The sequence below is a fragment of the Gadus morhua genome, chromosome 15 (genome assembly GCF_902167405.1).
Source record: "Gadus morhua chromosome 15, gadMor3.0, whole genome shotgun sequence".
Taxonomy (NCBI): Eukaryota; Metazoa; Chordata; class Actinopteri; order Gadiformes; family Gadidae; genus Gadus; species Gadus morhua.
In genome coordinates, this window is record NC_044062.1 from 13,329,183 (window position 1) to 13,341,421 (window position 12,239).

General features: G+C 40.9%; 2 protein-coding genes across 3 annotated transcripts in view; both read right to left on the reverse strand.

Moving 5' to 3' along the window:
* Nucleotides 1-4,886: 4,886 nt before the first annotated feature.
* Nucleotides 4,887-6,594, reverse strand: LOC115560363 (apoptosis-associated speck-like protein containing a CARD). The gene is made up of 2 exons (XM_030379764.1): nt 6,075-6,594; nt 4,887-5,403 (listed from the first exon to the last, which is right to left on the reverse strand). Exons 1-2 carry the CDS (start codon nt 6,450-6,452, stop codon nt 5,275-5,277), a joined length of 507 nt encoding a protein of 168 aa, XP_030235624.1. The 5' UTR covers nt 6,453-6,594; the 3' UTR covers nt 4,887-5,274.
* A 3,869-nt stretch (nt 6,595-10,463) lies between these two features.
* Nucleotides 10,464-12,239, reverse strand: part of adam12b (ADAM metallopeptidase domain 12b) — a 68,913-nt gene continuing 67,137 nt past the window's right edge. For both annotated transcript variants that reach the window (XM_030379162.1, XM_030379163.1), the window contains exon 23: nt 10,464-12,231. In XM_030379162.1, coding sequence (XP_030235022.1) covers nt 12,156-12,231 — 76 coding nt within the window. In that variant the 3' untranslated portion in view covers nt 10,464-12,155. The remainder of the gene's footprint in view (nt 12,232-12,239) is intronic.

A 12,239-nucleotide genomic window follows, 5' to 3' on the forward strand; every position in this document is an offset into this window, starting at 1 on the left:
TTTTGATTTTTTTTTCCGCTTAGTCAAACTGATATTGGCTAATGCTTAAGAATCGTAAAAATTAATAATTGCTCTTCCGGTCACACAATGCTTGCTTCCATCCTTTGTATAATTTTTATACCTACCCTTGGTGTATATTTTTTGCCCTTCTTGCTATGACTAATTTCCACTTGGGATCAATAAATTACTGTTTTTTTCAGGTCACGATAGAAGAGCAGATGGCTGTGCAGTTGCCATGGTGCAGAGACCCAGGTGAGAACTTTGATAAATGGTTCCTTCATTCTTAAATGGACCAAATGGCAATCACATAATCCCTCCCGATTTTAATAAAAATGTTGAAGACTCTGGGAACAGCTGAACTGACTTGTATACATTTATTGATGAAAGACGGTAATCCAGCACTGACTAATGTGGTTTTGATGTTGATGCACTATACAATTTTAATTCTTGCAATTCTATGCACTATACAATTTTAATTCTTTGCAATTCTATTCACTATACGATTTTATTTATTTGCTATTCTATGCACTATACAATTTTAAGTCTTTGCAATTCTATGCACTGCGATTTAAATTCTTTGCAATTCTATGCACTGTACGATTTTAATTCTTTGCCATATGGTTTTCTTCTGTGCAGTATAAGACGGAATATGTTCAGTGCGGTTCCTTTGGGATTGTTCTCAGGTGGTGTCCTTTTGGTTCAATCCATCTAAACATGTAATCACCAGCGAGACATGTGTTTACATGACGCTCGAGAACCAAATTATTGGGTTAGTCTCACTGTGATTGTATTTTTAAGATGCATGTATACACCTTAGTCTGACTAAAACCAGACCGGATCGGGTTTCTCATCGTCGGATTAAGACCTCTAGATTATTCGATTGATGGTCTCATTAATCGTGCATGTACATTCAATCAGGGTTATGCGTTCTGCGCATGCTGGAGATTTTTTCCCCGAGCAGGAAATAGAAGGAGACAATAGTCATGGTGTTGTCACTGTCAAACGGCAAACACGATTGAGAGGTCCAGGAGCAAGACACACTTTTGGACTGACGAGGAAACTCACCACGATGTACCAGTTAAAATAATGCACAATTTACAGTTTATGGATGGGAGGAAGACTAGAAACTGATTTATTTAAAAGAGGTGATTGAAATGGGTACAATGCCATGCCACCTATCGTACTGGGACATGACATGCTTCGGCCATTGAATCGATGTGTACTTGGACAATTGCAGTTGTTTCATAAAAAGGTTGAAGGCTCCCTGGGAATAGCTCAACTGACTTGTATCAATTATACATACATTTATTGATGAAAGATGGTAATCCAGCACTGACGATTTTGATGTTGTTGCCGTAATGACTTGAAGCCTTTTCTCTCCGGTAAATCAATATAAAATCCAACCTAAATTACTGAATGTAATGACCTATGTTTGATGCCAGATGGTGTTGTTACTGCATTTGTGTCTTTGATTGGCCTTCACGTTTGGTGATCAAAATGTCTTCTAAATCTGCCAGCACACTGTGAGACTGACTATACTTTGTGCCTTCAATTTATTTCAGAGTATGATGACCGAACAGTTGATCTACAACGATGGCCTACTCCCCATCCACCCTGAGGATCCCTGGCTACACCTACAATCCAATCTACCCCAGACATAACCACTCGGAGCTCAACAACTCCTACAACTCCTCCTGCCTCCTACACACCATACTGTTACCACTTTACCATTTTAACTTTAAAAAAAAGTACTGTAATTCACACCATGTTGTAGGAAAAGCATGTTTAGCTCAATGATTTATACATTCTATTTCTGTGACCCCAACTATTGTATTTCTAACCCAGTTACCTCGTAACCCTCTTTCTAAGGGAGCGACTAAAGGGACAAAGCTGGAGCAAACCTGAGCTTAACAATCTTTCTAATCTTTCTTTCAAATGTCCTAAATTGAAACATATAAAATGCCTAAAGTAACTTGTCTAACAAAACAAAAAGCCAACCTAATACCGAAACTTAACCATCTAACTAAAGTGCCTAAACTCTCTTACCTTAACCGAGTACCTAAACCGAACCATTTAACTAAACATCTCAAAGGCCTAAACTCGCTTACCTCAACCTAACCTAATACCCAAACTTAACCATCTAACTGAAGAGCTCAAACACCTAAACTCTTACCTTAACCTAGTACCTAAACTGAACCATGTAACTAAACATCTCAAAGGCCTAAACTCGCTTACCTCAACCTAACCTAATACCCAAACTTGACCATCTAACTTAAAAGCCCAAATGCTTAAACTCTTACCCTAACCTGGTACCTAAACTTGACAATCTAACTAAGCATCTCTAATAACTAAACTCTTTCCTAATACCTAAACAATCTTTAATACAATCACTAATGCCTAAACTTAAACAAACACCAATAATAAAAGTTAACCATCCTTAATCTTGAACCCAAACCAGACTTGTCCCTGGGTCGCTCCACTTTGTTTCTTTAAAGGCATCTCTTTTCCCCTGCATCTGTGTTTTGTTCCTTGAGGACTTCAGGTGGGGTGCCATAGAGTGTTGCATGGGTTCTTGGGTCAATTGTGGCACCCATTGCACTCCTGACCATCCCTGGAAGAAGGGATCCCCTCCACTGCGTTTCTTCTCAAGATTTCTTCCTTGCTGATTCAAGGGAGTTTTTTCTTGCCCGTGTGGGGGCATGGGTAAAGGGGGGTGTCACAAATATTTGGCCTGTTAAGCCCTTTGAGACTGTTATGGTGATTAAGGGCTATACAAATAAAATTGAATTGAATAAAGATACTTCATCTTTACAGATTTTGTTTTGGGGAATTGGGACAGCTGAGCAGCTTAAGCATCCTTACTGGTGAATCTGATCTGACGATATCAATCATAGGACTAGGAAGCTGCAGAGTTCTTCCAAGAAAGGGTTCCAATCCAGGATAGCTTTTAACACACTTTATTTGTTAAAGTATTTCGGTATGGTAACTACGGAGCAAAAGGAGGTGGAAGCGTGTTGAACACGTGCTGAGCGTCTCCCTGCTGATCAAAAACATTAACCCTTTGTCTGGTAGCAGCTAGAAGATTCTGAAGTCCAACTTCTCTGTCGAGATTGAACTGAAATGCAATGCACAACATGCAATTTGTCCTTATCTCAATTTTTAAAACTTATTATATTTTTTATTACTATTTATTGTGCTGCTCTCTCTCTCGCTCTCTCGCTCTCTCGATCTCTCTCTGTATTAATACTGTACTTGACTTGGGAAGCCCTGCACAAGAATTCCAATGTGTTTGAACTGTCTGGTTTATGCCCAAATGGCGAATAAAAACCTTTGAACCTTTGAACCTTTTTTTTTTTTTTTTTAACCTTTTTGAGATTGATAGGGTGAAGTGGGCGTGGCCTATGTGACGTATTAGCCTCGGCTTCACCTATCTAAAGGTGCTGCCTTCTGTGTGGTTGGAGCAGCTATTGCAGCCTTCAATAAGGTCCTGCTCCCCTTGTGGCAATGTATAGTATTTAGGGCTTATATGTTTGGTCCTGCTTCCTTGGGGCTATGTGGGGGCAGCTCAGGTTCTTAAAATACGTAACAAAGCCAATTACATAAGGCTGAAAATGTGAAAAGACAAGGTAGATAATGATCGAGGAGTAAACAAGGAAATGATTGGTAAATATCTAACATGGAAGGAAATTCCTATTTATTTGATCTGTTACTGAGGGGTCGCCTTAGGTCCGGAGGTAGAGCAGTTGTCTTGTAACCCAAAGGTTGCTAGTCCGATCCCCAGCTCTTCCTAGCTGAGTGTTGATGTGTCCCTGTTACCGTCTTCATCGCTGCATTGGGATTCGCTCTCCCTCCGGTAGCGTACCGCAAGAGCTCCACTTATTGGGGGGAGGCATCTCCTGGTGGGCTATGGGAGCCTTCTGTCTGTATGAGGCTCCCCTGACTACCAGATCTGACCTGAGTGCCCTGAGAGAAGAAAACATCTGAACCGGGGTCATCTACTTCCAGCCAATGAAGCCTTGTGCAAAGGTTACCATATCAACCATAGAGTTCATAGTGTGTAGCCTAACTCATGGACGTAGCCCATGTCGATTACTACTAGCGTTCCGTTCACGAGGTTTAAGGTATCCCCCACAATGTTTTGTATGAGGCACATTTCAGACTCAAAATAAACAAATCTGAGTTTGATTACGGAGCATGGTTTGAAATAAAGATTCGTGATGTTATAATATTTGAGCCTGGTAGATGCAAATTCAGATAGGGCATGGGCGCCTAAGCAACCAAAGGTCTCAATGTTCTCGCTCGCAGCCAATCAAAGCGCGTTCTCAATTAGTTCTACCTGACCATCCAACCCGGTCTCACGAAAAGTCGTGACACCGGGTTGGACCATCATAAGCAACGCTGTAGCAGCGAGGCGGATGCGCGGGGTTTGGACACACTTGGCCATGGACATCGAGCTCCGAGAAGGTGCTTTTGTATGGCAAGCCACTATGAGGTCACTAAAGTCCGGACCTCTGTACATTTTTTAAAACTGTATCAAAAATCTGCGAGTCAGAACTTCTCCGAGATGATCGATGCTTAATTCAATTTAGACTTGTTACTTTGTGTCCGCTGTGTGTGACATCTGGTGGTCCATGCGCGAGTCCTCAACAAAATGTAACCCCCAGAACTGATGCCGCACCAACGCACCCCCCGTACCACTGTTTTTTAAACCCTGTGCTCGGGATAGCGGATGGCTACATAAAATTCCAACAAATTACAAAGAATAACATGAATTACCTATGACCGTTTGTAAAAACAAAATGTAGGCCTAATTCTGGTTCTACATCTTCCGTTACGTTCAAAAACAGCATGATTCTTAATTCATAAAAATGGATAGAGAAACATTATATAGGCATAGTAGGCTATTTATTTATAACAACATTTTATAAACAAAGCATTTAGTTCAGATTGAGTAAAAAAATACCCCAAACAACAATGTAAAAAAAAAAAATGTAATTCTGGTTCTACATCTTCCGTTACGTTTAAAAACAGCATGATTCCTAATTCATAAAAATGGATAGATAAACATTATAGGCATAGTATTTATTTATTTATAGCAACATTTTAAAAACGAAACATTTAGTTCAGATTGAGTAAAAAAAATACCCAGCACAAAATAATCAGCACCCTCCATTATTGTTGTAATTAGGCTACTTATGTAACACACCATGGCTCAAGATCTCCTCAGGTCCTCGATAAGAAAAGTTTATATTTCCTCCAGCACGCTGAGGAAGATTAGGTTCCGCTGGACCTCAGATGTTGGGTCAGGTCCTGCGGGTCGTGTTTGGCCATGATGGAGTCATAGTCCTCCTTACTCATGATGCTATGCTCCAGCAGTTTATCCAGGATGGGAACCTCCGGATCCTTGAAAAATAAAAAAAACAGGGAACTCCGGTGTTTGTCCACAAAGTGCTCACCAGGTCTCGCTAGAACTAGGCTACACAATTCAGACTCATGTCCCATTCTTTGTAAAAAATTATTATATAGCAATTATAAATAGGCAAATCGAGAGGGCGAGATGATAAAACTGAGAGAGAGAAAGAGAAAGAGAGAGAGAGAAAGAGAGGGAAAGAGAGAGAGAGAGAGAGGGAAAGAGAGAGAGAGAGAGAGAGAGAGAGAGAGAGAGAGAGAGAGAGAGAGAGAGAGAGAGAGAGAGAGAGAGAGAGAGAGAGAGAGAGAGAGAGAGAGAGAGAGAGAGAGAGAGAGAGAGAGAGAGAGAGAGAGAGAGAGAGAGAGAGAGAGAGAGAGAGAGAGAGAGAGAGAGAGAGAGAGAGAGAGAGAGAGAGACTAACCTGTGGACGGTGGGGTCGTACGGTTGCCATGCACTAGGTCGACTGCAATTCTGCGTCAGTAGAAAATAATAAATACATGGCATATCATATATATATATCGCTCGAGTGTTGACATTCTGAACATAAAACTTTCCGAGGGCAGCTCACAGGAGTCTAATGTAAAAAAAATGGTTGGATGATGACCCTATAGTTTTCACTCGAAGTAGCCTAATTCGCAATGTCTGAGTATCCACTTTCCATCACGATTCCGTGATAAAACCCAAATCGAGAGCGTGTAGGCGCACTCTGGTCTAACAGCGATCTCGTCTTAATCCTAATATCCTTCCTATCATCTCCATTAGTCAACTTACTCTCCAGTTCGGCCTCAAGTCCCACTGCGATTTGGTTACACTCTATGGCCCGCAGCGTTTCCACTGCTACCCTCCCGGCTTTAGCCTCAGTGAAGGTTGAGACGAGAACATCAGCGATACCGATTTCGTCCTTGTCCTCCAGTGCGCTGCGCCTGACCCGAGGCTCTCCCTCCCGCTCACGGTCCAACAGTCTGGCGCAAAACTTCCTCTGGTCTCTCTTATTCAGATCCTCCAGACTGTCTAGCAGAAGTTGTCTTATCGTTGAAGCCATAGCTTACACCAATTAGTTATATATTAGTTACATATATTTATGTATTATTCATTAATACAAAATGTTGTCTGAACTTCAACGCCGCCAACGTAGGCTACACTAGACCGACTAGACCAGGAAGAGCCAAGATAGTGACGAAGTCACGCCCCTTCCCCTTCTTCGCCACTCTATAGCGGAAGTAAACTACACTATAACGCCCAACGATATATAATATATATATATATTTTTTTTACATAGTAATCTCGTCGCGTATCAATCGGTAATCACATTAAAGGAAAGCAATACAGATACACAAATAGTCCGTTTATGTTGCACTGGACTAGCCCTGATAACAGCGGTAAAGCAACACAAAGATGAGATTCAGTTGGTATTATTGTGGCATGAACGGATTTGAAAATATGAGGAAATAACTGTGAAGAGAATAAACTTTACTTTTTGTTATTACATTATTTTTTTTATTTACAAAATTACACATTATTCTTTGCATGAAGGTGATTACTCATTGAGGTAGATAGTTGCACCTAGAAAACATGAACATAAATAACAAATACAGATGCTGTACTGACCCTAGCCCAGTGCTTACAGTACACTTTATGTGGCAGTAGGCCTATTAAAGTAAACTTTATGTTGTAACACTAAATTCAAATTATGTCACCGTACTAAGATCAACTAAAAATAGGTCCTGGACCCGTTCCAGCACTTTTTTTTGTATTTAGTCCCAAACCATAGGTTTGGACTTATAAGGCTGGGGGTGTTACAGGCCCTGAATCTGTACCTGTGTTTTCTACAGTTTTCGCCTCCCCCTTTTCTTCACAGGTGAGCAAGAGGGTTGCTCTGGCCAATCAGAAGAGAGGCCCATCATAAATGGAGCACACCTGTTCAACTCTCTCTGATCTCTGTTGCCTCCCTGCCTCAGCTCTTCATTTGAGTTTTGTAAGAGCCTTAGTTAAATCGTATCTGCGTTTTTTTGCCAGCACGCCACCCTATCCTTATTATGTGCAACTGTGTTGCCCCTAGCTGTTATGTGATTTATAATATTGATAGTCATAATGAACTCCTCATAGGAGTTCATTATGACTATCTGTTCCTTTTGAGTGCAATAGACTGCTCTTGATCTATCCAGTTTGTAAAGGTGAGTAATATGACGGGATAAATGCACCTTTCACGTGAAAGCGCATTGAACCAGAAGCGGAAAACCTGGCTCGACTAATGACTGACTTAGAGTGTTTTTCAATTGCTTGAACACTATAGACACATGCTTAGACCAAAGTACCACAACTTGAAGTTTTTGTTACTATACCTTAAACACATGTACCCATTCCTTAAACAAAAGCGCTGCTTTGCACTTTAGTTGCTATTCTACAACACACTTGCTCCTTTCTGCAACACACTTGCTCCTATACACTACACACCTTTTCAAACATAAGACACTTCGTTCAAAAATGACATCTCAGTATATCATTGGGAAAACACATCTATTCAAAATACTAAACACATTGGGTAATTGAAAATACTTAAATACACCTCAAAACACTTACTTACAAAACAACACCTATCAGCCATCTACAAAAAGGCCAAAGGGCAATTGTGCACGTCCCGGGGCAGCGCGGGGGAAATATATCATTGTGTGCCGCCATAAGCCTTTGAGGGTAACTGCACCATCATGCAAAAATAGGTCCCTACAATACCCAACATATCATCACACTTCTAGATGCACTTCATGATGCAGCTGAACAGGACAGATCAGAGCAGCCCAGGTTTGTTTTTGTCTGGGATAATGTTCATTTCCATCGGGCTGCTTTGGTCCGGAACTGGTACACCAACCATAAACAATTTGAAGTCGTATACTCGCCATTTCTAAACCCTATAGAAGGTTTTTTTCGGCTTGAGGATGTAGCGTATGACCGCCAACCACATGCCCGCATGCCTCTTCTGCAGGCAATGGAACAGGCCTGTGCAGACATTGAGGTAAGGTCAAGCATGGATAGATTCGGCACACAAGGCGAGGATCCATAAGCCCACCCCAATTGCCGTGTTTTTCTGTGTTTATGTACAATTGTGTATTTTTGGTTAATTTTTGATATATTTTAGCTTGAACTGAATTTACTGAACTGTAAAGTACTGTACTGCAATGTATATTGAGCATTAGATTTTTTGGTTGTTGTGAAAACGTGCCTTCTTTGAAACTGAATAAAAACAGTGAATATGGAAGACTGCAGTGTTTTATATAAAGTAGAATAGTGTGTTGCTGCTGATCTGAAAGTGTATTCATATGATACAAGTGTGTATCATTTTTTTCATCAGTGACATTTTGACAAAGGATTGTTAGGTTTCGATAGAAGAGTTTCAATTTGACGTAGGCCTAGATGTGAATGGTAGGCTATATTTCTCAGTGTCTTATTTGCTTGTGTGTTGAGTTTTGACCCAATGAGCCAAGTTTTGCAAAATGTGTTCAAGCAATTGAAAAAAACTGTAAAGCACGGCAGGAACCGCGGATGAACCCAAAATGAATATGCGAATATCTGCCGAATATCCAACAACAAACTAACTTTACTACGGTAATAAAAATAGCTCAAATCTACCCCTTCTGACCTTCTGCCCAAACTTGGCCATGTGTTACCTTTGCCTAAAAATCACCGCCAAAAGATCACCAGATGTGCTTGAAATTGAATTAATCAAATGAGCCTTTCAGCATGTCAATCATTTGCATGATGTAACATACCCTTCATGGATTTGAGTGCAGGTGCAGATCTACACAACATATTTCAAGTTGTCTCAATTACATGGATGTCTAATGAGAACTAAGAGTAGCTGGCAGCTGACACCCCCAGTTAATTAAAGGTGCTGCACGTAAAATTGAAGAGCTATAATTTGTCATGTCGGACCATCAACAGGTTTTATTTAGGCCGTACTGACGGGTATGGTAACTGTGGTAACCAGCGGTGAACACTAGGTGGCAGTCCTGAACCATCACAGCGGAGCGGACCGGCTAGAACGAGAGAACACGAGATGTGGTTGTATTGGCGGCACCACCACCCCTATGTTTGTGGACATTAAGCTGATTTAACTTCACATTTGAGAGAGCAAGGTTTCTCAAGGGACTGATTTCTTTGTTTATGACATAGAAAAAGGGAACTTCTGTAATATAGGCCAATATAATTAGTTAGGCCCATAGTAGGCCTACATATGTATGTTTTTGTCATAATTAAATTGGCCTTTCCAAATATGATGGTGGAGCAGCGAAGAGGGCAAAAGCATATGGAAGAGGGGTAGGCCTTACGTATTTATTCAACTACGAGAGGGCTCTATTTCACGCTTCCTGGGTATCTACAATGTCCTCTTCTCGAACAGAATATACACTCACTGAAGCAAGAAACTGCAGAGGAAAGGGACACAAGGAATATATTCAATTTCTATTGGCCTTGAAGTTGAAGGGTTTGCGATTTAATTGAATAACTTTTCGAAATAAAAGTGAAGTTTTGACGTCATTTTTTAAAACTTTGTTCAGGTTATACATGCTGGCAATGGAACTCACATCAACATTTTAAATGCATACTTAAGTAGTAACGACTCTTTGGATGGCCACAGGTAAGATTAAACCACCTTAACTGCTTTCATCAATGGCTGAAAAGATTGTATCCTTGCTATAAAGGTCTGCTTGAGTATAGCAATTATAATAATAATATCTAATTTGCAAGGAAATTAATGGCCATTAAACATGTTCAACAATGTGAGCAAATGTAATGGCTTTGTTACCAACAGTGTTCATGGCTAATTACATGGCTACCGTTCCATCAAACATCTCAAAATCAAAATGGATTCCATTAATGGTTTAATAGCACATCCTTGAATTGAAAGCCTACTTGGTTAAATGTTCACGCTACATGGACGTTCTCCAGGAGTAGGTTGGGAAGACATGTGTCGCACAAGGTCATTCACGCTTTTATTTTGAACTTTCTGAATAACCTTGAAAAGGGGTATTTGGAGCGAATGAAACAACACAAAAGATGATCGAGTTCAGTGTCTTTTATTTCGCCCCCATTTTAATTTCTCTGCAAATTTCCACTTCATCATCATGACCTCATCATAAACCTATTTTTCTTCAATTTGAGCTTTTTGTAAATTCCCTTTTAATCCTTTGAGTGGAAAATATGTTATACTAGTTGTTAAAAAAGTATATTTACACTATACAATGGCTTCTGAACGCCTGATGGAAATCGACAATCATTTGGAACATACAAACAGCAATACATCTTGAGGAAGAACAAATACACACACAGTGCAGACATGTACAGAGTTTCCCGTGAAGAGACCATACTCTGTAAGCAGGCATGCTGTGTACTGCATCAAAAACCATGAGATTGACTCAAGTAGGCTACAGTATGTGATTATGGCCCTATGAGAGCAGAGCAACATGTCTGAGGGTTTTCAATGTCTTGTGGATGCAACACAACATGCACTGGATCTGGCTGAGCTGACATACAAAGCATGTAATCTAAAAGCTGACGCCAATGGAAAACATATTCAAACACAAAATAATTATGTGTGTGTGTGTGTGTGTTAATAACTTTTATCGGCTCTTGGAGGAAATAAAATCAAAATAAAATTGTGTCAATGAATCATAAAATCCAAATGTAGTGCTTGGATGTGTTATCAAAGAAAGAAAATAATAATTTCACTCTGGGAAGCTGAAGGCAGCGCTGATGTCATTCTTGTTTGGCGTGTTCCATGTCTGCGTTAGCATGCCAAGTAGCACCAGTCTGCTGGAGTTTTTTTACCGTAAAACCTGAGAAAAACACAACTCTGAAGTCTGTGTCTGTCTCTGATTGGGACGTCTGTTCATCTGTATTCAGCCTGACTATGTGGGTGTCATGAAGAAGTGAAAACGTTAAACGGTAACTATCTTTCTGCCCGTCTCTCACAACAGTGTACTTATAAGGTCATGTGCAAGCCTTTGTACCTCGCTGCGGGTGTTTTTCTGACGAGGCGCGATAGAAAACTTTCATGATAGAAAACTTTAATGTCCTGCCAGCGTGAAGTCATGAGGCCCTCTGCAATTAAATGGAGAGAAAGCAAAAAAATCCTGGCAGCTCGCTGTGTATACATGGATGTTAAAGTGTTCATGTTAAAAGGGTATCCGAGCGAGAGTTAGTCTACGTTGTAAAACACTTGCGTCGACGTGACTTCAGAGATGCACGGGGAGCAATAACCCAAGCCATGAACCCCTATCGTTTGAAAAACTGAATAAATTAGATTTCCCTTCTCTATAAAACTGTTCTGTGGTCTATATGGTGCACCCACATTGTCGTATTAAAGTATTAAATCGCCCGGTGAAAAAAGATCAAGCCAAAAATAACAAGTCATACTTCACCGCTTTTCATGTTGCTCTTTCTTTACTTTTGTGAGAAAACAAAACAAAAACGAATCGCCCTTCGCCTCCGTCAGGTTGCACAAAGTCCTAATAAATACGAAACAGATAAATTAAAGTTCATGTGTACCTGAGTGAGGACTACGTCAGTGCCTTATAAAGGCGTAGCACCAGGACGGGACGGCAGCCCTCCTTTTCCCTTTTCATGACCGCCCCGAGAACCGCGCCCTGTCCTAACCTGTCACCGGAACGTTCTCTCGGGGCTCGTGAAATAGTGCAAATCAAACGTGATGTCCACGTCGTCGTGGTCTTTGTCTCTCCCTCGGAGGGGTCCGCTACTCCAACGAGATGGCGTCACTGCGGTAGACCTTGTGGGCTTTGGGGGGGATGCGGGGTAACGGAGGGGAGTGCCTGGACGG

Coding starts and splice junctions, on each gene's coding strand:
- LOC115560363 (XM_030379764.1), bottom strand. CDS start 6,452: ATGGCTTCAACGATAAGACAACTTCTGCTAGACAGTCTGGAGGATCTG. Junction 5,404..6,074: donor TTGGGTTTTATCACGGAATC/GTGATGGAAAGT, acceptor TTATTTTTCAAG/GATCCGGAGGTTCCCATCCT.